This window comes from Podarcis erhardii (genome assembly GCF_964252035.2).
Source record: "Podarcis erhardii genome assembly, chromosome: 18".
Classification (NCBI taxonomy): domain Eukaryota; kingdom Metazoa; phylum Chordata; class Lepidosauria; order Squamata; family Lacertidae; genus Podarcis; species Podarcis erhardii.
In genome coordinates, this window is record NC_138516.1 from 2,463,223 (window position 1) to 2,489,070 (window position 25,848).

Consider the following 25,848-nt stretch of genomic DNA (forward strand, 5'->3'; position numbering starts at 1 on the left):
AACATTTGACCAAATTACGATTGCGTTTTAAGGTTCCAGTCCCCATTGTTTTATCCAATTTCATCCTTTCTAACGTGATTTGTAACACATTCTGCTGCCTTCTTACACTCCAAACCCCACTGGCGTCTTCCCTTATGGGGGAAAAACTTTTTTTTATAAATAGATACGAATGGGTCCCAGCCTCCTTTAAAAGACTCTAAATTTGTGTCTCTTATCAGTGTGGTCAGTTTTGACATCTCCGCATATTCAAGGTTTTTCACCTGCCATTCTTCCTTGGAGGCTGTTCTGTCCTCCTTCCATTTCTGAGCGTAGGGGAAACTATAAAGACCGTTGAGACTTTCCCCCCGCCTTGCCAGTCCAGATCTGTTGCTAAACAATTTCATTGTGGGAGCCAGAGATCTTAGACAGTAAAACAACTTTCCATTTGTGTAAAATGTGTGTGTTTCTGAAAGAGCAAACTGGAGTTTCTTTCCTGCAAAGTTAGTGGTTTCAAATGACATGCACTTCTTCTGCATGTGAAATCCAGAACATTTTTTTGTTTGCGGTGGGGGGATTTTGAAAAGCAAAAGTGTGACCCTGCGGCTTTTAACCCTTTCTCTGCCCGATTCCTCTTTTTAAAAAAACAAAACAAAAAACAAATTCGTCTTTATTGATTTAAAATATCATCTTACATATATATTACAAATAGTTACATCAAAATTAAACACAAAAATAGAATAGAAAGAAGATAAAGAAAATAAAAATAAAAAGCAAAAAAAAGTTAGCAATAAATGAATATTGGTTATAACATCCTGTCTTTTCTAATAAAGTCTTCTGAAAGAAACTTCCAATCGTTCCCATTGTACTTTTTCTATTGTCTTAATTTTATCGCACAGTTTGTTTTATAACTTTTCCTGTATATTTTTCTAGTATATTTGTTCCATTGGTTTATTATATACAGTGGTACCTCGCAAGACGAATGCCTCACAAGACGAAAAACGTGCAAGACGAAAGAGTTTTCCGTTTTTTGAGTCGTTCCGCAAGACGAATTTCCCTATGGGCTTGCTTCGCAAGATGAAATGTCTTGCGAGTTCTTGCAAGTTTGTTTCCTTTTTCTTAAAGCCGCTAAGCCGTTAATAGCCGCTAAGCCGCTAATAGCCGTGCTTCGCAAGACAAAAAAACCGCAAGACGAAGAGACTCGCGGAACAGATTAATTTCGTCTTGCGAGGCACCACTGTACAAGTATCATTCAGTTCTGCTAGGATAACATCGTTATTACAATATAATCTTATATATTCTCTGAATAGTCTCCATTCTCTGAATTTTTTTTGATTTGGGGCCCCTCTGACTTTTCCGGTCAGCTTTGCTAATTGAAAGTACTCTAGCGTGAGTGATTGCCAATCTATTATTGTAGGGGTTGTTTGACATTTGCAACTTCTCTTCTCCTCCCGATTCCAGTGCGGCTCGGCTGAATACATGGCCCCGGAGGTTGTGGAAGCCTTCAACGAGGAAGCCTCGATCTACGACAAGCGCTGCGACTTGTGGAGTTTGGGGGTCATCCTCTACATTATGCTGAGCGGCTACCCGCCTTTTGTGGGCCACTGCGGGACCGACTGCGGCTGGGACCGCGGCGAAGCGTGTCCCGCTTGCCAGGTGAGCAGGCCTCGGGCTCCTTCCTCTTCTTTTGTTCCTTGCACAAAGGTCAGGTTCTGCACTTGGGCAAGAAGAAGCAGCTGCACCAATACATAGCTGTCAAGCGTCCCTTATTTGGCGGGACAGTCCCTTATCCCAGCGCCATTTCCAGCTGCTGTCCCTTACTGACGATGTCCCTTAAATTTCCCGGGTTTCAAAGGATGCAGCTCCTCTCCCTCCCTCCCTGCCGGCCGGCCAGGGAGGAGGGAGGCTCCAACTGTGTTGCTTGGCTGCGTTGCTCACCCAATAAGGAGTTTTAAGAATGACTGGGGGGTGGAGCTTGCATGCCTTGTGCTGATCAAATCGGCCGCGTTGCCTGGGGACTCGCCTTTGCTCAGCGCTTCCCAGCGGAGAGGTGACGGTGGTTTTCCTTGCTGCATCCCCTTTGCCGGGTTGCTGCGCTGTGGGAACCACCGCTTGAGGCTTCGTTGGGCTGCTGGCTGGGCTTTCTGCCTTTGGCTCGGAGGGGCTCAGAAGTTGAACATACCTGTGTTTGGAAAATCCCTTATTTTGGCTGCTGATCCCTTATTTTCGCGGCTGCTAGTCCCTTATTTTCAAATCTGTAAGTTGACAGCTATGCACCAATATAAGATTTTTTTGGTGGGGGGGGGGCACAAATAGTACAGTGGTTCCTCTGGATGCGAACGGGATCCATTCCGGAGCCCTGTTTGCATCCTGAAGCGAACGCAACCCGCATCTGCATGGGTCACAATTCGCCGCTTCCACGCATGCGCGTGATGTCATTTTGAGCGTCTGCGCGAGTGGCGAAACCCAGAAGTAACACGAAAAGGCTTAACCTGAAGCGACTTCAAAAAGAGGTATGACTGTACATGTGGAAAGGATCTAGGGGTCCTAGCAGAGCACATGAGTGAACAGTGTAAAAGGTAAAGGGACCCCTGACCATTAGGTCCAGTCGTGGCCGACTCTGGGGTTGCCACGCTCATCTCACTTTACTGGCCGAGGGAGCCGGTGTACAGCTTCCGGGTCATGTTGCCAGCATGACTAAGCCGCTTCTGGCGAACCAGAGCAGCGCACGGAAACGCCGATTACCTTCCCGCCAGAGTGGTACCTATTTATCTACTTGCACTGGTGTGCTTTCGAACTGCTAGGTTGGCAGGAGCAGAGACTGAGCAACGGGAGCTCACCCCAGCATTGCGGGGATTCGAACCGCCAACCTTCTGATCGGCGAGTCCTAGGCTCTGTGGTTTAACCCACAGCGCCACCCGTGTCCCTTTTGTGAACAGTGTAATGCAGCAGTAAAGCAGAAAAGGTAATTTTGTACGGTTCCGTGACCCTTCCTTCCTTCCTTCCTTCCTTCCTTCCAGAACATGTTATTTGAAAGCATCCAGGAGGGTAAATACGAATTTCCAGACAAGGACTGGGCTCACATCTCTTTCGGAGCCAAAGACCTCATTTCCAAGCTGCTGGTCAGAGATGCCAAGAAGCGCCTCAGCGCAGCCGAAGTTCTCAAGCACTCGTGGGTGCAAGGGGTGAGCACAGTGGGGGGGAAAGGCGGGAGGGGTTCGGTGATTTGGGGTTAGGGTGTTTTTCTGTGTGTTTTTTTGCAGCCCCCAATAAACCTGTCCTGTTTCCTCTCTGCATGAAATGAGACAAGCCTTTGGTTCATTTAGCTCAGTATTGCGTGCACTGACTGGCAGCATCTCCACAGAGATTCAGGCAGGCCTCCTCTGGAAAGGGACTTTGTAGTAAAGTCAGGGTAGGTTTAATCCCACCACACTGACACCATGTAGGAATGCTCCGGCCACTCTACCCCTCCCTCTCCTGTCCTACCATCCAACTGGATCAGGTTTAGGGGAACAGCAGTCGGAGGCATATACCTTTTTCTGGACAAAACACATCAAGAAAGGTAGTTGCTGCCACCACTCCCTTGTACCCGGGGCACCAGAAGGCTTCACCCAGGGGAGAAGGTTATCCTTCCTAGTTACCGGCTGCCCCCCACCCTGCAAGTTGCTTCCACAACCCGCAGGCAGAAATTCAACAGATACACATTCCCAGAGTGATTAGGGTTGATAACTCCTTCACACCCAGGCAGCCTTTTTTTGGTACCAGGTGCTAAAACCCCACTAATCAACTTGGAGAATTTCCTTCTTTCAGATGCCTGAGATAAGCAAATCACACTTTCAGAGACTGTTAGTCTGCATCTGTAAAATAACAAAACACATTCCCCATAAATCCTATGGCCTTTGGTCTTCCCATAATACTTTGCTCCTTACTTGACCAAAGTTTTGTCTCTTGAAATTCCCTAACGTCCCCTGTAAAAATTCCCTTGGCTACTAAGCAAGCCTGCACTTAACCAAGGTTGCAGTTGGGGCAGAGGTCCTTTGCCGTCTCTGTGGGCAATTGGGAACTATACTTAGAAGAGCCTAGTTCTTAACAGTTCTGCGTTTAACAAGTTAGCCTCTGTGAGAAAACCATCACAATGAGGATGCATAATAATAATAATAATAATAATAATAATAATAATAATTTATTATTTATACCCCGCCCATCTGGCTGGGCTTCCCCAGCCACTCTGGGCGGCTTCCAACAAAATATTAAAATACCGTAATACATCAAACATTAAAAGCTTCCCTAAACAGGGCTGCTAATCAGAAGCAAAACACAGGATGCCTGTCTGATCAGGATTCACAGTGTGGGTTTGAAATCCCTGGTGCGCTAGGTGGCGCTGTGGAGCTATCCTCTGAAGGTTCCTCAAACCCTGCCTTTCATTTTTTTAAAAAAATATTTTTTATTAATTGTCCATTTAAATATATATAATCACATCATTATTATCCTATTTCCCTCTTTGGCTCTTTAGAGCCTATCGACTTCCTTCCCTCCCACCTCTTGGCTTTCAAAGTTAAGCTTTATATCATAGCATTTTATATATTTTCCAATTCTAATAAGACTCATCACAAAATACCTCAGAGTTTAAATAAATATAGAAAGGTAAAAAAAAAATCTCATTATAGATCTTCAGATAACCCTACTAGTGGTGTTAATTGCATATAATGAGCTTTCAGATGTTGTATAAATTGACTCCAGTCTTTTTGGAATACTTGATTGTGCTGGTTTCTGATTTTCCCCATTAGCTTTGCCAGTTCCGCAAAGTCCATCATTTTCATCTGCCATTCTTCTTTCGTTGTTGTTTCCATTTTGGGGCTAAAAGGGTTATTGCCGCTGTTGTTGCATACATGAACAGTCTTGTATCGTTTCTTGGTATCTCTTCACCTAGTAAAAAGGCTTCTGCAAAAGACTACAAAAGACTTTGGATATAATATTCAGTTAGAATCTTGAGAAAGGCTGCGGAATGAAGGTATTAAATTTACTGCACGTAGCGCGCTTAAAGAAAATGTGATGAAAATGATGTATAGATGGCATTTAACACCATGAAAACTTGGTAAAATGTATAGGACAAGATCTAACGAGTGTTGGAAATATAAAGACAAGGAAAGTATCTTTTACCATTTGTGGTGCACTTGTAAAAGAGGTAAAGGCTTTCTGGGAAATGAGATATAATGAGTTAAAGAAAATGTTTAAAAACACTTCTGATAAAAACCCTGCCTTTCAGATAAAATTTAGCAGTGTGAGAAAAATTTGTGTTTCCTCCCTCCCTGCTTTTGGGTGTGGGACGTTGTAGACCAGAGTCCCCCAAACTTGGGTCTCCAGCTGTTTTTCTGCTACAACTCCCATGATTCCTAGCTAGCAGGACCAGTGGTCAGGGATGGTGGGAATTGTAGCCCGAAAACAGCTGGAGGCACAAGTTTGGGTAACCCTGTTGCAGACAGAAAATAATATTATATAATATTAGCTCTCACTCTCTCTCTCTCGTTCCTTTTTTTCTTTTCAGTGTGCTCCGGATAACACTCTCCCAACCCCAATCATTCTTCAAAGGTAAGAGGAAACCCTTGAACCTCCACCCCATAATTTTGAGCCCCGGTGGGGAATCCTCAGGGCCCCTTCCAACTGTATAATTCTATGACTGTTCTGCCTCCACCGTAGGGGTGGGCAATACCTGGTTTTCAACATTGCGATATATCGCCAGCTAAATGGCATGCTGTAGGTGGCGCTGTGGGTTAAACCACAGAGCCTAGGACTTGCTGATCAGAAGGTTGGCGGTTCAAATTCCCGTGACGGGGTGAGCTCCCGTTGTTCGGTCCCTGCTCCTGCCAACCTAGCAGTTCGAAAGCACGTCAGAGTGAAGCGAGATGAGCGCCGCAACCCCAGAGTCGTTTGTGACTGGACCTAACGGTCAGGGGTCCCTTTACCTTTAAATGTCACGATATACCAATATATCACAATGTCTGAAATAAGGATGGAGCTATGTAGAGGACTTGGCTGGCTTCACAGTTTCGCACACACTGAGTTAAAGGTAAAGGTAAAGGGACCCCTGTCCGTTAGGTGCAGTCGTGGACGACTCTGGGGTTGCGGCAATTGCTTTGCATCTGGTTGGGCCTATGAGAATAGAATAGAGTAGAATTTATTATTTATACCCCGCCCATCTGGCTGGGTTTTCCCAGCCACTCTGGGCGGCTTCCAACAAAGTATTAAAATACAGTGGTCTGTTAAACATTAAAAGCTTCCCTAAAGAGGGCTGCCTTCAGATGTCTTCTAAAAGTCTGGTAGTTGTTTATCTCTTTGACATCTGGTGGGAGGGCATTCCACAGGGCGGGTGCCACCACCGAGAAGGCCCCCTGCCTGGTTCCCTGTAACCTCACTTCTCGCAGGGAGGGAACTGCCAGAAAGCCCTCAGAGCTGGACCTCAGTGTCCGGGCAGAATGATGGAACGTGGAGACGCTCCTTCAGAGATACAGGGATGAGGCCGTTTAGGGCTTTCAAGGTCAGCACCAACGCTTTGAATTGTGCTCGGAAACGTCCTGGGAGAAGAAGATGGCTAGGCTTTGCGGGGGCTGCTGGCCTGATCCGGCCGGTCTCTTCTTCTTTTCCTAAACACGCCACCCCCTGGCTCTCCGCAGGAACAGCTGTGCCAAAGAGCTGACGTCCTTTGCGGCCGAAGCCATCGCCGTCAACCGCCAGCTGATGCGGGACGAGGAGGACGAGGAGGCTGCCGTGGAGTCGCACTCCCCCATCATCATCAAAGCTACCTCACGCTCCATGCAACTCTCTCCGCCGTCCGAGTCGAAGCTGGCCAAGCGGCGGCAGAAGACCAGCATGGCAAAATTGGACGCCAACCAGCATCTGGTTACCCCCTTGGTCCTGGTGGGGGATCACATGTGAACGCCCGTCCCCCGGCTGCGTGTACATCCCCCCTCCCCAATTTCGGACAATATATCTATATATGTATACTGTTTTTGATAGCTGGGGGGGAAAGAAAAACAAGATCAGACCCCTCTCTTTCAAGTTGGCTGGATTCCAAGGATCTATTCTTTCTTTTCATTTTATATTGTTTCCTGGTCTTGTTTTGAACACTGGCTCCTCTCGACTCCCCCCCCCCCGACTTCTCCCTTCTTTTTTTCCTTTATAAATCTCTCTTAAAGGAAAAAAGGAAAAACCAACCTCCATATTAACTCACCTATAGGTTTTTTTTTATTTTATTAAACCCCCCCCCACTAAGGTTGCATTTTGACACACGTGTAATATATTTTCGCTTTTTTAAAACAAAAAATAAATGGATTTCCCTGCCCCCAACTCCCTCCTGCTTCTTTGGAAATACCAGGTTGACATGCCCCCCCCCGAAAAGCTTAAAAAAACACACCAGGCTACTGTTACTCTGTTTTCTGTTGCCTCTTTTTATACTGTGAAAATATTGGGGGGGGCACACCCTTAAAAGTCCTCAACTTTTTAAAGGTAGCATTTTAAGTTTTTGGGTGTATTATTCCTTTTTTCTCCCCATTTCCTTTTTTTTTTAATGTGGCTTTGCTGTTTCTCTTCTTCCCTCCCTTATTTCTAAAAAAATGTTTTGTTTCATTTTCAACCTAACGGAATTCTAGAACTGAAAACAGCAGCTGCGGTTTGAGGGGGTGTGGCGTGTGGATTTAGGTTTTGCCCCAGAAGGCATTGTGGGCGCTTATTGGCGGGGGGGTCGGGTTTGTAAAGATCCATTTGATTGGGGTGGTGATCGTGGGGAGAGTCCCTTTCCCCCCCCCCAATACACCCCACCCCCGAGAGCTACCGATTCTGTAAGATTTGGGGTGGGAGTGTTTGGGGCTCTCCAGAAGTTGTCCCGAGAGGGCCGGCCCAGAGTATCAAGGGGGCCGTTCTTGTCCACCCCCCACCCCTGCCCCCCCAAAAATAACACAGCCCATTTTGTTTCAAACCCAGGTTCCCCCTATTTCTGTGGGGAGGAAAGATGGATTTGTTGCTGCCACCCCCATCCCAAAATGGGTTTGTTTTGTCTGATGGAAAAGTCACTGCGAAGAGAAAAAAAACCAGCCCCGAAATTTGCACAACCGCGTGCTCCCACCTCCGGCGCCACTGGGCTCCAGCTCCTGTCTGTGCTAAGCCAGCTCAGCTGATGGTCAGGAGGAAAACGGGCGTTGTGTATCTGGGGCAACAACTTCTAGAGCCGCGTTTCCCAAACTCCAGCTGTTCTGGGACAACAACTCCCATGATCCCTGTCTAGCATTGGTCAGGGATGATGGGAACTGTAGTCCCCAAAACAGCCAGAGACCCAAGTTTGGGACACACTGTTCTAGAGGATCACTTTTGGGAGGTTCTGGGTGGGGGCTGTCTCTTGCTGCAGCTGTTTCCCGTCCGTTTTGCGGCTGTCCCTCCCCGAGCGAAAAGTTCGGTCTGGTTCAGAGGGAGTCTCTGACGTGCGCCTTGCTTGAGGTGGGTGGTCTTGTCTGTCGTTCTTCCATCCGAGAGGGTCTGAAGAGAGACCCTCCTACCAGCGTTGTTTGCAAGGTCATGGCATAGCTGTGCCCAAACCCCAGGCCCTTTAAGTGGGGCTGGGGCGGGTGCCACCCTCTTCCCTCCTTGCTGGGTGGGTGGCGGGCGATGGGACTCTCTCCGTCGCCCTCTTTGCATTGTGCAAAGCGATGTTCCTCTGTCTTGCGATGGGACGAGGCAAAGCTCCATCTTGAGGACTCTCTTCATTAGTTCTCAATCCATTTCTTGGAGGTTGTAGCCACAGACGAGCGGTTTCAAATAAAATTTAAAGAATTGCCCAGTGGGCCCAGGAATGACAAACCAGCACTGGCGGATTCTCCCTGGTTTGTTGTTGTCGTTTTAAGTTCGCTTTATTTCAGTGTGGCAGCTTCCCCCCTCACCCCCCCGGCTGTTAAACTTTCTTAAAACTCCTGTCCGGATGTGCATATCTGGAATTTTGATACGATTGTGTTTTCAGAGTGATAACTTCTCTTATTCTCTCTCTCTCTCCCCCCCCCCCCGACTTAAGAAATACTATGCAATAGTTGTCTAGGTAGAGATAGATGATAGCAAAAAAAAATTATTTTTTTTTTAATTCTTCAGGTAACCCTAACTTCCAGCTGAGGGTGAGAGGTGTAATTGGGTTGTGAAATAGTTTGGCTTGACTGGTCTACTCCTTCCCTCCCACTTTGGACCCCCGCCCCCAAAGAAAACCACAAACAGGGAATATGGCACCTGGGGTTGTGTCCAAAGTCATTCATACTTACAGTTAGACCGATTGGCATTGATTGACCTATGTAAGTGCTGTCCATCAATTTCAGTGGTTCTGCTCAGAGTATGATTCCACTCCCACCCCCTCCGGCTGCGAAATTTATTGTCGCTTCCTTTTCACGAACATTCAGCATCTAGCAAATGTCCTTTCAAGGGGGATGGGGGGGTCAGATTGGGATGTGAGGTTCACTGTGTAAAGTTAGTGAGAGATTTTCTTTTTTTTAAGGGGTGGGGAACCCCTTTATCTTTCTTTTTAAACTTTGTTTTACAACACATTTTGTTATTTGGTTGTAGAGCTTCATCTTAGGGTAAGAAATACTTGAACATTGGACGGCTGTGCACCAATGCCGCCTTCTTTTTGGTCAGGAAAGCTGTCTCAAGGCTGCGGGTGATGGCTGTGAAATTGTTTTGGTGTGTTTCACCCTTCCAGGGCAAGAAGCGAAGGCAACTCTTTGCATCTGGAACTGAGAGTGGCAGTTTCTACACTGCTTTTGCTTGCAAGAGCATTCGCAAAAGGTGTTGCAAGGTTAGCTTCAGTTCCTTTGGTGGAAAGACGGGAGATTCTCTCCTCCTTTCTCGGCTGTTATCTAAAACGCAGATTTTCTGATCTGTTTGGGACCGCTTCCCTCTTTGGGCTTATTTTACCTGTCCTAAAAAATTCTGGGACTTGCCGACTTCTGAGGACATAGAGTCCTCTTGAATGTCCCCGGGATCCTGCACAGTTGTACAGTTCCCAGCAATTGGGAGCCAAAGTAGATGTGCAGTTCCCAGGATGCCCAGCATTGGGACCCACGGTAGATGCACAGTTCCCAGTGTCCACAGTACTGGGAGCTACAATGGTTCAGAAACGGGTTTTAACGTTTGCAGTGGCGACGTTACAATGATAGCTGATTTCTCCCTGGGGTGGGTTGTTGTTTTTTTGCGGCAGGGGCAGGGTGCCGGGCGTACCTTTGAAAAGCAGCATACCCTTGTTTTTAAAAGCAGATCTTTTGAGCACAGGAACGCTACCTGTGACGTTTTTTGGGTTTTGCCTAAGCCCACTTATTCAGTACTACACCAGTACTACGCATGTAATATCTCAGAAACACATAGTGGTTTCTGCAGTAGAAGTTGCAGATAGGTAAGTTGGTCTGCAGCCGTCTTGGTTTCTCCAGAAACAGTGTGGTCCTCGTATTCCGCTGACCCTGTTCAGGCGGTGGCGACCGTAAGGTCTGCGAGTGATCCTCGTTGCCTCTGAGAGGGCCAGATAATTTGTATGGGATCATGTTGTTGTTCTTCTGTGTTAGTGATCCTGTTTTGGGGAAGGTGGGTGGATGAGCGCCCCCCCACCCCACCCAGTTCATTACTGAAGGGCCAAAATTCAGGAGTGCTGGAAACTCCCTCAACAACAAGCCCATGTTGAGTTGTTGACTCACAGGGTTGTGGTTAAGCTTGTGTGGTTTGGCTTTCGAACCAAAGTTCTTTGGCGAGAACCACTCCCTTCTCTTTCTCTCTTCCTCTCTTCAAATAAAGGGGACTTCTCAGGATAATTTCAGCGTGTGAAGGACTGCTCAAAGGTTTCCTTTTCCCAACTTGAGTCTTTTTGACTTTTGTCCTACGTTTAATGAAAACAAAACGCCAGAGAGTGTGCATCATTGAGCACTGTTGCAGAATAAAATGATTTGGAGCGCTTTAATGTGGCTGTTGCGGTTCTTCGCTCCCCCTTTGTGCTTATATACCTTCATATGCATACCCTCTCTGGCCAAGGGTGTGCATTATTTTGTGTGTGCAAGCGGGCAGTGTGCTAGGATCGCGCCACCACAAAGTACCTGGATTTGGTAGCAAACCAGCATTAGAAATCATTCAGCATAATGGAATCAAATCCCATAATGGACGTTTAATCAAGTCCACCTCTTCTCTCCTGAGTGGTGAATGACTTGCATCTTTGTGTTTGGGTTTGAGCGTCGCTGAAAGTCGACTCTTCCCGCTCCCCCAATTTCTGATCGGATGATTTCTTTGTGGCTTGAAAACGCCAGGCGATTGTGATGGTTTGGCATTTTGGTCATATTTGTTTCTTTAAAGAACTGCTGTTGTGAAGACACAATATCCTGCCTTCCCATTCTTGCATTGCCAAGTCAGATCAGGAACCCAGCCTTGCTTGGTTGGGGTTGGCTTTTGCCAACATAGTGATGAGCTCCCCCCTCCCCCCCCCACTCCCCAGCTTGCTTAAACTGGGGAGGTAAGAAGTCCGCTTGAGTCCTAGTGGGGACACACAATAAATTGCATTGCAAACAACAGATATGGCTAACTTGTCTAGTTCCCATTTCAATGGGTTGAGTCATGATTAGCAAGTGAGCTGGATTTTCTCCCCATGCCCCCCCCCAAATATATTTAGGCTTTTCATATGTGTGTGTTGAAATTTTGTTTCTGTTTAATGGTTATTCTCAGGACGTGAGCAAAATCCTGATCCTTCTCCTTACTCCCGCGATTGTGCACCTTTTCGTTTGTGTGACCAAAACTGGTGGTGCTTTGATTTCTTTTTTTCCACCGCTCAATTCAGAGATAAAACATGTGTTTTCTTCCTCTTCTTTTTAAGGCTCCCTCCCTCCCTTCCTTCTTTACTGGGAAATAAGTCTTCCTACCATGTTTCACACTACAATACACACCAAAGCTCAGATCTTTTAACATGCAAGGAATTTTGGGCTTTGGAAATGGCGAACCTGTGTCCTTCCACTTGCTTGGCCACAGGTTCCCCTCATCCTTGCCTTTAAGAATACCCTTTATTGGATTGCCTTGAAGTAGTCGCCCACAATCCCCCTGGTTTGGAAGCTGGAAGAGTTTAAACTGAGTTCAAAGTTACTTGTCCCCCATAGAGATATGAGGGACCTCTTGTCTCTATGATGGGGACTTAATCCAGTGTACCCTTTTGACATCCTCTTAACCAGCCTTCTCAAGGTTGCTTTCCAGGTATACTATCTTTGGTTGTGTTATCCCCCCCCCCCCCCGCAAGTCTTTAAACTGTGCATGGATTTTTAACCCTTATCTTGCCAAAGTTCTTAGTTTAAACTTCTCTTTCTTCCACCAATCCTCCCCACCAAAATGTTTTTCTTTGTGAAATTCTTTTATTGGAAAGCATATTTTTTTCTGTACCTCCTTATTATGAGTTGTATTAACTGCAAATTTGGGGTGGTGGTGGGAATGTCATCGCTTTAAACGACGTCTCCTTCCTCTAGATTTTACGTTTCCTTAGATGTTGGTTAGCAACATTTTACTGTGAAAATCTGTTCCTTTTCACGTCCCTTTTTCTTTTCTTTTTTTTTGCACGGGTGGGATTCAGTCCAGGAGAAATATTTTCCTCTGGTTATCAGAAAGACTGCCAAAGGTTTTGTGGAGCTTTTAAATTTAAGTTTTTTTGGTTTTTTTGGACATGCAGTCACCTTAACGTACCGTTGGGGACTCTTATGAGCAGCAAGTCCTTCAGAAAGGGACTGGTTTAAAAAAATTAAAAGGAGAAATAAAAAAAATAAATAAAAAGAGAAAAAAACATAAAAATATATAAAAAATAAAAACTTATAAGACAACAGCAACCAAGCACTTTATTAACTGATACAGCTTGATGGAATTTTTTCCTTCGTAACATCTTGTTGATGCCAGAATTTTTTGTATTCTGTTTTGTAAGAATTTAATAAATGCATTGAAACACATAAACGAATTGAATGTTTTTGGAGTTGGGGTCTGTTTGTTTTCCAAAATAGAAATTTTAAAAATGCTACTTAAGGTCCCACACACATCCCAAGATCCTCTTAGAAATGGCGGTACAACAAGTGACATATCACAATGTCTGCAATAAGGATGGAGCTATACAAGGGCATTGGCTGGCTTCATGGTCTTCCCCACATTGTGATTTTTGCAAAGCACACAGACACATCATGATTAGCAATACATTGCCGGGTGAAAAAAATATGAAACCGGTATCACAATATAGACTTCAAACAGGTATTGGACGATATATCAGCCAGCCCTACGGGCAACCAGCGTAGCTTTTTTAAAAAAATTGGGGCTGATATATAAATGGAACCCCAGCCGGGAATCTGGCTGCTGCATTTAGGACCAAAGTGAAGGTTCTGAGTTGCCTCCAAGGTCAGCCCCACAGACAGTGTGTTGCAGTAGTCCAGTCTGGAAGTTGCCACGGAGTCCATTTACCAAGTCATCTCTCTAGCAACCAGTTCACCATCATTAAAGAGAAGGGTCAGCGATTATCAGGTAGCGTGGCAAAAGCAGGACAGGAGACGAGAGCAGTGTGGCTGCAGTCTTTTCCCCAAGGGCATATCTGTTGTTCACATGAAGCCCTGCGGGTGGGGAACTTCAAGCCTTGGGGGTGGGATGTGGCTCTAGGGGTGAAAAACTGCTGTGTTAGCCAGCACTGAATTTTATACGCTGCCCATCTTGACTGGGTTGCCCCTGCCACTCTGGGTGGCTTCATTTCCAGGATTGTGGCCGCTGGCAGCTTCTAGGAGCCACAGGTGAGAGCTGAGTGCTGGTGGGGAGCAAAGGTGGACAAACTGCCCCAGAAGGAGGCAGGATGTGAGGGCTTTCTCCTGGGCATGGTCGGCCAATTGGTGCCAAAGAAGGATAGAACTTTCTTTATGTATGCGATAACAGCAGCAAGAATACTCATCGCAAGGTACTGGAAAACACAAGATCTACCCACCCGGGAAGAATGGCAGATGAAGTTGATGGACTATATGGAACTGGCAGAAATGACTGGCAGAATCCGAGACCAGGGAGAAGAGTCGGTGGAGGAAGATTGGAAAAAATTTAAAGATTATTTACAGAAATACTGTAAAATTAAGGAGCTTTAGAAAAAAGGTGGAATAAAGTTATATGGCTTTGGCAGAAATGTTAGAAGGAACTAGGTATAGATAGATGGTTAATGTATTAAAAGGGGGGAAAATTAGGTTACAATATGTTAAAATTAACTATAAGACAGAAAATAGATGAAGATGGAAAGGACTTGCTGAAATAGTTAATTGAAGTGGAATACAAAAAGGGAGGTGTTGAGGAAGTCAATGAAACAAGGGTATGAAAGTTAAGATTGAAAAGATTGGAAGTGTTTTTAATTGTTTTTGTCTTGTTTTGCTAATTTAATGTTTTATGTAGTTTTTTTTGTTTTTTGTTTTTCTATGTTTAACCTTTCTTTTTTCTTTTTGTAATTTCCAAAATCTTAATAAATATTATTCAAAACAAAACAAAACAGAAGGAGCAGGATGTGTCTCCCGCCACCAGAAGGTACATTACACGTTTAGTCGTGTCCGCCTCTTCGTGACCCCCTGGACCAGAGCACGCCAGGCACTCCTGTCTTCCACTGCCTCCCGCAGTTTGGTCAAACTCATGCTGGTCGCTTCAAGAACACTGTCCCACCATCTCGTCCTCTGTCCTCCCCTTCTCCTTGTGCCCTCCATCTTTTCCAGCATCAGGGTCTTTTCCAGGGAGTCTTCTCTTCTCATGAGGTGGCCAAAGTCTAGGAGCCTCAGCTTCAGGATCTGTCCTTCCAGTGAGCACTCAGGGCTGATTTCCTTCAGAATGGAGAGGTTTGATCTTCTTGCAGTCCATGGGACTCTCAAGAGTCTCCTCCAGCACCAGAATTCAAAAGCATCCATTCTTCGGCGATCTGCCTTCTTGATGGTCCAGCTCTCACTTCCATACATCACTCCATACACCCGGGTTAAATCATCTCAGGGCCATGAATGAATGTCAAGGTAACCTTGGGACAGTTGCTACCTCTTGGTGCAACCTACCCCACAGGGTTGTTGTAGGGGGTAAAATGAATGTGTTGGTGGTGGCAGATACACAGCTTGCTGGATAAAGGGTGGTGCATGTAAAAATGTCAGACAAGCCCTGTAGCAGGATCAGACCAGAGACTCGTCTGCTCCAACATCATCTTGGATACAGCAGTTGTCTATATGCCTCTGGGAAACTCACCAGTGGGGCATCATCACCTTGGCAACCTCCCTGTTCCTCCTCCCCAGCGACTGAGAATCCCGCCATCATGACTACCAGCCTTGGATAGTCGAAGCTTCCATACAGGTGAGCAAGAGGCCCGGGTTATAAATAAGGCGAATGCAGCTATTTCAGGCACATTTTCGAAAAGAGTTTTTGCTTTCTGCTTTTTTCTTTGTGACTCACCTCTTTAAGTCTGACCTTTAGGTGCTTGAGCTATCTTATAGGACCCACCCTATTCTTGCGACTAGTATTTTTTTATATTGAATTGTTGAATATATGCAGGCTACCCTGGGACGTTAGAGTGACGGGTGGGTAAGAAACCAAATAAATAAAACAATTATGTGCAATATTAATTCCACCCCCCAATGTTTTCACAATGACCTTCGAATCAGATAATTACATTGGTTCACGAGTTGACTTTCCACCCTCATCCGCAGTGTTTTTCTCAAACCTTTTCTACTGCATTATGTCTTTATTGCAAAAAAATTCCTCTATTACAATTATTTTGCCATTTTACTTCCATGGCTTTTCTCGAATCCTGCCCACGATTTCATTTGTCTGTAATGCTTTTCCAAAGTCCATGAAAGGCCTCTATTCTTCTATGAAAAGTTCATCGTTTTGATATCGTAATTTCGCTGTCAGCTTTCTGCTTAGTAATAAAACCATTTACCTTATTTTTCTCTCTGCCTTCAAGAGAGATGAGTGTGTCTTTAGTACATTTGGAGGGGTTTTGTTTGTTTTGTTTGTTACCAGTAAACTTGTGCTTACCAGAGGGTTCACCAGTGAATCACAAAGTTTAAAAAGAAACTGTCCAAAGACAAGCTGAGTTGGGCAGAAAGATTATATGTCACGATGGGTGTTTTATACTTCTCCAAACGGCAAGGAGAGCCTCTGGGACATAGAAGAACGATTGACAAATCCACTGAAAATAACCCTCCGTAATCACATAGAAATCTGCATCTTTGTAGGGTTGGCTGCCTTCCTTAACCCTTGAGTTTGATCTATTCATTCGGGAGCTGGCTTGTTGCATCCCTGGGCTCAGGAGAGGAACACTGCAGAACTGAGAAAAGATTCCCAGCGTTATATTGGAATGGTTCACTGTTCCTAAGTCTTGCCCCTTCTTCCACTGTGCCTCCGATGGAAGGGGGCACTTCCTTTAAACGCCCCTTTGCTCCTAGGGTGGCAACAACTCTGGAGGTGGTAGTTGCAGAGCCGACACAGAAGGACAGGTAATCTTATTTATTTCATACTGCTTGGAAAGCGCTCTCGGCGATGCACACAAACAAAACTTGGGGACAAAGCACCTCCCTTTGGGAGGAGGAAGAACAATGGATGTCAAAATAAGGGGGAGCAGCTACACAAAATCACTGCACGCTGTCTAAAAATGCCATGAGCTTTGCTGAATCGTGGCTGTGAGATTTTGTACATCAAGTAATAGGGAAGTTAACAAGGCTTGCTTCAAAGTGAAATGTATGCATAGGGATTGCAAAGTAATAGTCCCTCTGTGTGTGTGGGGGGGGGCACTCGGCAGGTCCAGATTTATTTTTACTTATGTTTTTAATCTGCAGGCAGAAGCTAGCTCTCCCTTTACCACATCTGTTCATCCTGCGGTCTGCAGCAACCTCTAGTGTTCATTTGGTGTGTTTCTTTAATGAAGGAAGGATGACGCTCCCATTACATTTCCTTTCCAAAGTGGAAATTTCAATGCACTATGCACTGAAAGCTGTACAATCTAACTATTTAAAGTGGTTATGGCTTTAAAGAATTCTGGTAACTGTAGTTTTGATGGTGGAACAGCATGGTGGACTCTCCTTCAATGGAAGTTATTAAGCAGAGGTTGGACAGCCACTTGTCAGCATAGGAGCCAACTCCTAGGGATTGAGGTCCCTTTGGTCCCCCCAATAAAATATTTGAGGGATCTGCCCCCCCCCAAAAAAAGTTGAGGTGAGTTTCCATTCAAAGTGTGTTTGTGTGTGATGTTATGTGATTATGTGGGGTGGAGCTCATCTCCCCCCCCCCAGGACAATATTTTATTCAAGTTGGCACCCCTGCCTATCAGAGACTCTCTAGCTGAGATCCCTGCTTGGCAGGGGATTGGACTAGATGATGCTTGGGTGTCCCTTCCAACTCTAAAGATCAGGAAGAACTTTCTGACAGTCCAAGCCGTGGATCGTTCTCTCTTGGGAGGTGGATTCTCCTTCCGTTAAATTGGAACCAGTGAAGGTCCTAAGCGTCTGGAGGCGGTTGGAGGATGGATGGCGGCTAACGGATTGAGGTTGAATCCTGACAAGACAAATGATGTTTTGGGGAAACAAGGGGTGGATGGGACTTCCTGGTCCCGAATGGGGTAACTGTGCCCCTGAAGGACCAGGTACGCAGCCTGGGGGTCATTCTGGACTCACAGCTGTCCATGGAGGCGCAGGTCAATTCTGCATCCACGGTGGGTGTCTGCCAGCTCCATCTGAAACCCTCCCAGCCTGCTCTGTGTCTAACCAAAATGGTCCATGCTCTGGTTTTCTCCCGCTTGGACTACTGCCATGCGCTCTTTGTGGGGCTACCCTTGAAGGTAACTCAGAAATGACAACTAATCCAGAATGCAGCAGCTAGACTGGTGACTGCCAGAGGCATACATATATATATGAATATAAGTCTCACTTTCCCCCCCAAATTCTGACTGTGAAGTGTGGCTTATAATCACGACCTTACGGTATGCAGCCAGGAGCGCAAGGCAAACAGCGCCAGGAGCTCCGCAAAGTGGCACCTGCCCTGTGCGTAGTCCCCTGTCCTCTCCCTCAAAGCCGGAAGGGGAGAGCAAGGAAGGGGAAAGGCCCTCAGTGCAGACCCCCCCCCAAGTATGCAGCCAGGAGCAGCGAGGAATGGAGCAGCTTATATTCAGGGTTGTTGTTTTTTCCGGGCCAATACGGGTCCTAAAGGATCTTCACTGGCTCCTAGTATGTTCCATACGTGACCTTTAGAGCCCTAAATAGCCTCGGCCCTCTATGCCCGAAGGAGCATCTCCACCCCCATCATCCATCCCGGACGCTGAGATTCAGATCCGAGGGCCTTCTGGCGGTTCCCTCGCTGCGAGAAGTGAGGTTACAGGGAACCAGGCAGAGGGCCTTCTCGGTGGTGGTGCCCGCCTTGTGGAACGCCCTCCCATCAGAAGTCAAGGAGATAAATAACTATATTTCAGAAGACATCTGAAGACAGCCCTGTATCGGGAAGCTTTTTAATGTTTGACGTTTTATTGTTTTAATATTCTGTTGGAAGCAACCCAGAATGGCTGGGACAACCTAGCCCATGGGTAGGCAACCTAAGGCCAGGGGCCAGATTTGGCCCAATCACCTTCTAAATCTGGCCCACGGCCTGCCTGGTGTTTTTACAAGAGTAGAATGTGTGCTTTTACTGTATTTTTCGGCCCATAGGGCGCACCTAGTTTTTTTGGGGGGGAAATAAAGATTTTTTTTTTATTTCCCCCCCAGGCGCGGGGCTGGGGCGGGGGAAGCCTGAGCTTCCCCCGACCCCAGATCCCAGAACAGGAAGCTCTCCACAAGCCGTGGGAGAGCTGCACGAAGCCCGAAGCCTGGGGGGGGGGCGCTGAGCTCAGCGTACCCCCAGGCTTCGGGTGCAGGCACCTCTCCCACGGCTTGCGGATAGCTTCCTGAAGCCTGGAGAGCGAGAGGGGTCAGTGCGCACCGACCCCCCTCGCTCTCCAGGCTTCAACGAAAGCCTGCATTCGCCCCATAGGACGCACACACATTTCCCCTTCATTTTTGGAGGGGAAAAAGTGCGTCCTATAGGGCGAAAAATACGGTATTTAAAATGCATCTCTGGGTGAGTACATAGCTGTCAACCTTCCCCTTTTTTGCGGGAAATTCCCTTATTCCAGCACTGTTTCCCGCTGCTATCCCGGATTGTTAGATATCCCATAGACTGATCCCTTATTTTCAAGGCTGCTGATCCCTTATTTTCAAATCTGAAAGTTGACAGCTAGGCATGAGTAGAATGTGTGCTTTTATTTAAAATGCATCTCTGGGTGATTTGTGGGGCATAGGAATTCGTTCACATAGTCTGGCCCCCCACAAGTTCTGAGGGACAGTGGACCGGCCCCCTGCTGGAAAAATTTGCTGACCCCTGACCTAGCCAGACAGGCAAAGGTATCAAGAATAGAGTCGTCATCGTTATCATCAGCACCATCATCCTTCCCTGGCGGTTTCTAAGCAGAGGTCAGGGATGCTTCAGCTGCATTGCGGGGGGGGGGGGTTCAGACTGGATGACCCTGGGGGTCCCCTTCCAACTCATTCGACGACTTATGGGGGGCGGGGCGGCCTTTGAAGCAGGGCCTCTCTCGCTGAGACATTTGGCCAGGGTCAGACTGGATGACCCTGGGGGGTCCCCTTCCAACTCATGCGACGCTTAATGGGGGGCAGGGTGCCCTTTTAAGCGGGGCCTCCCTCGCTGAGAGAGCCCCCCCCACCCCGCGCGCATTTGGCCGGGGTCAGACTGGATGACCCTGGGGGTCCCCTTCCAACTCATGCGACGCTTCATGGGGGGCGGGGCGGCCTTTTAAGCAGGCCTCTGTCGCTGTGACCGCCCCCACCCCACCCCCCGCGCGCATTTGGCCGGGGTCAGACTGGATGACCTTGGGGGTCCCCTTCTAACTCATGCGACGCTTCATGGGGGGCGGGGCGGCCTTTGAAGCAGGGCCTCCGTCGCTGAGACCACCCCCCCCAGCCCTGCGCGCATTTGGCCGGGGTCAGACTGGATGACCTTGGGGGTGCCCCCTCCCTCCTCCTCCTCCTCGCGCGTGTCTTTGGCGACCCCCCCCCCGGGCGTCTCGTCTGAACGTTCCCCGCCTCCCTCCGCCCCCCACTCCCGTGTGCATTTGGCTGGGGTCCGACTGGATGACCTTGGGGGTGCCCCTCCCTCCTCCTCCCCCTCTGCACGCGCGTGTCTTTGGCGACCCCCCCTGGCGACCCCCCCCCGGCGTCTCGTCTGAACGTTCCCCCCCTCCCTCCTCCTCTTTCCCCGCCTCCTCCTCTTGGCCCTTCTTCCCTCCTCCGCGTGCGTGTCTTTGGCGACCCTCCCTGCGTCTCGTCTGAATGTTCCCCGCCTCCCTCCGCCCCCCACCCCCGCGCGCATTTGGCCGGGGTCCGACTGGATGACCTTGGGGGTGCCCCCTCCCTCCTCCTCCTCCGCGCTCGCGTGTCTTTGGCGACCCCCCCCCTGGCGTCTCGTCTGAACGTTCCCCGCCTCCCTCGCCCTCCTCCTCCTCTTTCCCCGCCTCCTCCTCTTTGCCCTTCTTCCCTCCTCCTCCCCCTCTGCGTGTCTTTGGCGACCCCCTCCCTGCGTCTCGTCTGAACGTTCCCCGCCTCCCTCCGCCCCCCACTCCCGTGCGCATTTGGCCGGGGTCAGACTGGATGACCTTGGGGGTGCCCCTCCCTCCTCCGTGCGCGCGTGTCTTTGGCGACTCCCCCCCCCCCGCGTCTCGTCTGAACGTTCCCCGCCTCCCCCCACCCCCGCGGCATTTGGCCGGGGTCCGACTGGATGACCTTGGGGGTACCCCTCCCCCTCCTCTTCCGCGCGCGCGTGTCTTTGGCGACCCCCCTCCCGGCGTCTCGTCTGAACGTTCCCCGCCTGCCCCCACCCCGCGTGCATTTGGCTGGGGTCCGACTGGATGACCTTGGGGGTGCCCCCTCCCTCCTCCTCCTCCGCGCGCGCGTGTCTTTGGCGACCCCCCCCCCGGCGTCTCGTCTGAACGTTCCCCCCTCCCTCCTCCTCTTTCCCCGCCTCCTCCTCCTCTTGGCCCTTCTTCCCTCCTCCGCATGCGTGTCTTTGGCGACCCCCCCCCCCGGCGTCTCGTCTGAACGTTCCCCGCCTCCCTCCGCCCCCCACCCCCGTGCGCATTTGGCCGGGGTCCGACTGGATGACCTTGGGGGTGCCCCCTCCCTCCTCCTCCTCCTCCGCGCGCGCGTGTCTTTGGCGACCCCCCCCCCGGCGTCTCGTCTGAACGTTCCCCGCCTCCCTCTGGCCCCCACCCCCCCACCCATTTGGCCGGGGTCCGACTGGATGACCTTGGGGGTGCCCCTCCCTCCTCCTCCGCGCGCGTGTGTCTTTGGCGACCCCCCCCCCCCGGCGTCTCGTCTGAACTTTCCCCGCCTCCCTCCTCCTCTTTCCCCGCCTCCTCCTCCTCTTGGCCCTTCTTCCCTCCTCCTCCTCCTCTGCGTGTCTTTGGCGACCCCCCCCCCCGGCGTCTCGTCTGAATGTTCCCCGCCTCCCTCCGCCCCCCACCCCCGCGCGCATTTGGCCGGGGTCCGACTGGATGACCTTGGGGGTGCCCCTCCCTCCTCCTCCCCCTCTGCGCGTGCGTGTCTTTGGCGACCCCCTCCCTGCGTCTCGTCTGAACGTTCCCCGCCTCCCTCGCCCTCCTCCTCCTCTTTCCCCGCCTCCTCCTCTTTGCCCTTCTTCCCTCCTCCTCCTCCTCTGCGTGTCTTTGGCGACCCCCCCTGCGTCTCGTCTGAACGTTCCCCGCCTCCCCCCACCCCCGCGGCATTTGGCCGGGGTCCGACTGGATGACCTTGGGGGTGCCCCTCCCTCCCTCCTTCCTCCGCGCGCGCGTGTCTTTGGCGACCCCCCTCCCGGCGTCTCGTCTGAACCTTCCCCGCCTGCCCCCAGCCCCGCGCGCATTTGGCCGGGGTCCGACTGGATGACCTTGGGGGTGCCCCTCCCTCCCTCCTTCCTCCGCGCGCGCGTGTCTTTGGCGACCCCCCTCCCGGCGTCTCGTCTGAACCTTCCCCGCCTGCCCCCAGCCCCGCGCGCATTTGGCCGGGGTCCGACTGGATGACCTTGGGGTGCCCCTCCCCCCTCCCCCTCCCTCTCCGCGCGCGCGTGTCTTTGGCGACCCCCCCCCCGGCGTCTCGTCTGAACGTTCCCCGCCTCCCTCGCCCTCCTCCTCCTCTTTCCCCGCCTCCTCCTCCTCTTCGCCCTTCTTCTTCCCTCCTCCTCCTCCTCCTCCTCCTCTGCCGGCCGCCGCCCCTCGCAAAATGGCGGCCGGCGCCGGGCCCGTGGCGGGCGGAGGCCTCCCGCCGTCTTTTACCTCAGCCGCGGCGGCGGCGTCGCCTCAGCAGCAGCACCAACCGCCGCCTCCTCCTCCTCCGCCTCCTCCGCCTCAGGCCGGCCCAACGGCGGCGGCCTCCTCCTCCTCCTCCTCTTCTTCTTCTCCCCTCACGCACAACCACCGCGTCGGGAACCCTCTGCCGGCCTCGGCGTCGTCGTCGTGTCCGGCGGCGGCTTCTCCCGCTGCGGCGCCGCCGCCTTCCCCTCCCGCTCCCGCTCCGCCGCCGCCGCCGCCGGGCCCCCGCGAGCCGGCCTACAACTGGCAGGCCACCAAGCCGACGGTGCAGGAGCGCTTCGCCTTCCTCTTCAACAACGAGGTGCTCAGCGACGTCCACTTCTTGGTGGGGAAAGGCCGAGCGGGGGCCCAGCGCCTCCCCGCCCACAGGTACCAGGAGGAGGAGGAGGAGGAAGGCCGACCCCCCCCCATATCTTGGAGGGCCGCCAACCCCCCCGCCTCAAAAAGGGGCGTATGGCGGGCGGGGGGGGGAGGAGGAGGGGTCGGCCCCCTGGATTTTAGCCACGTCGAGCATGCAGAAGCAAACTCCCCCCCCCATGTTATTCACGTCGGAGCCCCCCTGGTTGGGGGTAGAGGAGCAACGGCCCCCCCCATGTTGGAGGGCCGCCACCCCCCGCCTCAAAAAGGGTCATTCGGCGTATGGGGGGGAGGGGTCGGCCCCCTGGATTTTAGCCACGTCGAGCATGCAGAAGCAACCCCCCCCCCCAACACACAAGATTTTATTCACGTCGGAGCCCCCCCTGGTTGGGGGCAGAGGAGCGTGGGCGTAGCCAAGGCCCCCCCCCCACTGAATCAATAGAAATCAATAGAAATGCATAACTGCATAAGAACCTATCTATGGAGACTCTATGCAGTGGGGTAGCGTGGGGGGTGCAGGGGGGGGCCGGCGCACCAGGTGCAACATCTGGGGGTTAGGGGGGTGCAAATCCACAGGTTAGGGGGTGCAAATCCACGGGTTAGGGGGTGCAAATCCACAGGTTAGGGGGTGCAAATCCACGGGTTAGGGGGTGCAAATCCACGGGTTAGGGGGCGCAAATCCACAGGTTAGGGGGTGCAAATCCACAGGTTAGGGGGCGCAAATCCACAGGTTAGGGGGTGCAAATCCACGGGTTAGGGGGCGCAAATCCACAGGTTAGGGGGTGCAAATCCACAGGTTAGGGGGCACAAATCCACGGGTTAGGGGGTGCAAATCCACGGGTTAGGAGGTGCAAATCCACGGGTTAGGGGGTGCAAATCCACAGGTTAGGGGGCGCAAATCCACGGGTTAGGGGGCGCAAATTACTTGCCTTGCCCCGGGTGCTGACAACCCACGCTACGCCACTGCCTCTATGGGCTCTTGGATACCCCATAAAGGAAAAAGGGCAGGTGGGTTTTGTTTACAACGCCCCCCCCCAATAACAAATCCTGGCTAGGCCCATGCCTAGGAGCCCCCCCCCCCAATATCCCATGCCCTTTTGAAATGGGGATCAGGGGGAGGGGGATTGTCAGGTTGTTGTTGTTTATGTATTTGGGGGCGACCCTGTCAGATGGGTGGGGAGCAAATGAATGATTACAGCATTAGCGTTTTTATGTTGTGGTTTTGTGTTGCAACCGCCCCCAGAGCTGCGGGAGTAGGCGATGTGCAAATGAATGAATGAATGAATGGATAATATATTTGGGGGGGGGGGTCGTGCACCCACCCACACCGAAGTCAATGGGCATTGCCATTCAGATAGTGTGAGCGCACTACGTCTTGTGGCCAGTTATACAGGGCAGGGCTTATCTGCCTCCCCCCCCCATATTTTATTCAAGTTAGCACCCCTGGTTGGGGGGCAAGTAGGGAGGGACAACTCCCCCCACCGCTGACCTACTTAAAGGGGCGTGGAAAGAGGGGAATGGCCATGGGCAGTAGGGGCCTGTTACAGAGCCATGGGCCTTTTTCAAGGGGGAGGCTGAGAACAGTTAAATTTGGAGGGCTCTTAAGGGCAAGTTATTATGGGGGGGGGCAGGTTACAGTGGGGTTTTGAGTATGATTGGGGGGGTGGAGAGAACTGTGCTGTACACATACCCCCCCCCCCGTAGGCTGTCATTCTTTGGATGTGATGGACTTGGCTGTTCTTTATACCGGTAGTTGTTGTTTGTTATGAAAATATGGGTAAAGTTATGGGACAGGAAGCTGGGGAGAGGGGGGCAGTTGTGGGTCCGAGAGAGGTGTGTGTGTGTGTGTGTGTGTGTCTGGTGTGGGGCGGCTGCTGGAGGCTTTTGCTGCTGAGAAGGGCTGTGGGGTGGAAGGGGGCTTCATAGAGACAAATGGCTGTGCAAACAAGGGAGCATCTGTGGGATGGGGTTTAAAGAGGATGCCAAGGGCCCTGGGTTCAATTCCTGACATCTCCAGGTAGGGCTGTGAATATTCCCTGCCTGGAATCCTAAAGAGCTGCTGCAAGCCAGTGTAGGCCCTACTGAGCTATAAGGCTGATTCTTAGGTTCCCATGAGGTCGAAAATGCATCCTTGCTGGACTGTGTTGTTGTCTTATGCTATTGATTTTGTTTTTATGAATTATGGATCTCACTAGGATTTATCAGATTGCATTATGCTGTGGGATTATATTTAATGGGAAGCAGACTAGAAACAAAATGAGTTTGCTTATTTGTAGCTGGCTTTCCTGATACACCTGCAGGCATAAGCTTTCCTGATACACCTGCAGGCATAAGCTAGCAAGGAGTGAGCTCCAATTCTGGCATGTTAGAGGTTCCGAGTTGTGGCTGGTTACACACTTACTACCCAAAACTAGGGGGAAACTTGCCCTGGAAATATGCCACCATAATTCTAAGTTACCTAGGTCCACCGATAGCTTTATAGGAGGGCACCATAGCGTTCGCTTCGCATGCAGAAAGGCCCCAGGAAAGATGCAGCCAGTCTGCGTTCGGCTTGCTTGCTTTTGTTACAGAACTATTTGCTATTGGGCAGATAAATTGGTTGATTTTGAACCACAAGGATGTTCATTCTGAGCGTCTGGTTGTTCTTGGCTTTGGGCAAGAAAAATGATCCAGCCTTTAGGTGGAATGGATTAATTTCTACGAGCGTTTTACGTCATGCATTCTCTGAGCAAGCATGTCTCCTAATTGGTTGCTGTAGCAGTTAAAAGCATATCTGTTTGCAAATAGAGCTTTTGTAGTGCCCAGGAGCGTAATAAAAAAAACCCCCATCTGACCTTGCAAGTTCCTGTGCCCTTTTACACTAGGGAACTGATTCCTGCTTAGTGTCAGGGCAGCAATTGTGTTCTGAAAGGTTTCTGCCTGGTTCTCTCTCCCTCTTCCTCCGCGTGTTAAGGACACTTAAGCAAGACCATTGCCTTGAAGGTGGAGGGTCCAGAACTTTGCAGAAGCAAAGGCTGGTAGCTGCACATGGCAGATGGATGTTGCTCCCGTGTTTAGATGAAGTAAAAGCCTGTTTGGTTTTACTTAAGTTCTTTATGCAGTCT

General features: G+C 50.2%; 2 protein-coding genes across 5 annotated transcripts in view; both read left to right on the forward strand.

Annotated features, from left to right (window-relative positions):
- Nucleotides 1-12,964, forward strand: part of MKNK2 (MAPK interacting serine/threonine kinase 2) — a 43,854-nt gene extending 30,890 nt beyond the window's left edge. The window contains exons 11-14 of the mRNA XM_081846290.1: nucleotides 1,438-1,632; nucleotides 2,997-3,161; nucleotides 5,522-5,565; nucleotides 6,648-12,964. Of these exons, the coding sequence (XP_081702416.1) occupies nucleotides 1,438-1,632; nucleotides 2,997-3,161; nucleotides 5,522-5,565; nucleotides 6,648-6,909 (666 nt within the window). The 3' untranslated portion in view covers nucleotides 6,910-12,964. The remainder of the gene's footprint in view (nucleotides 1-1,437; nucleotides 1,633-2,996; nucleotides 3,162-5,521; nucleotides 5,566-6,647) is intronic.
- Nucleotides 12,965-16,074: 3,110 nt separating this feature from the next.
- BTBD2 (BTB domain containing 2) overlaps nucleotides 16,075-25,848 on the forward strand; it is a 28,087-nt gene continuing 18,313 nt past the window's right edge. For 3 of the 4 annotated variants that reach the window (XM_081846241.1, XM_081846239.1, XM_081846240.1), the window contains exon 1: nucleotides 22,263-22,756. In XM_081846241.1, the coding sequence (XP_081702367.1) occupies nucleotides 22,299-22,756 (458 nt within the window). In that variant the 5' untranslated portion in view covers nucleotides 22,263-22,298. Of the gene's footprint in view, nucleotides 16,485-22,262; nucleotides 22,757-25,848 lie in introns of those variants that run through there. The other variant, XM_081846242.1, reaches the window with a different exon arrangement.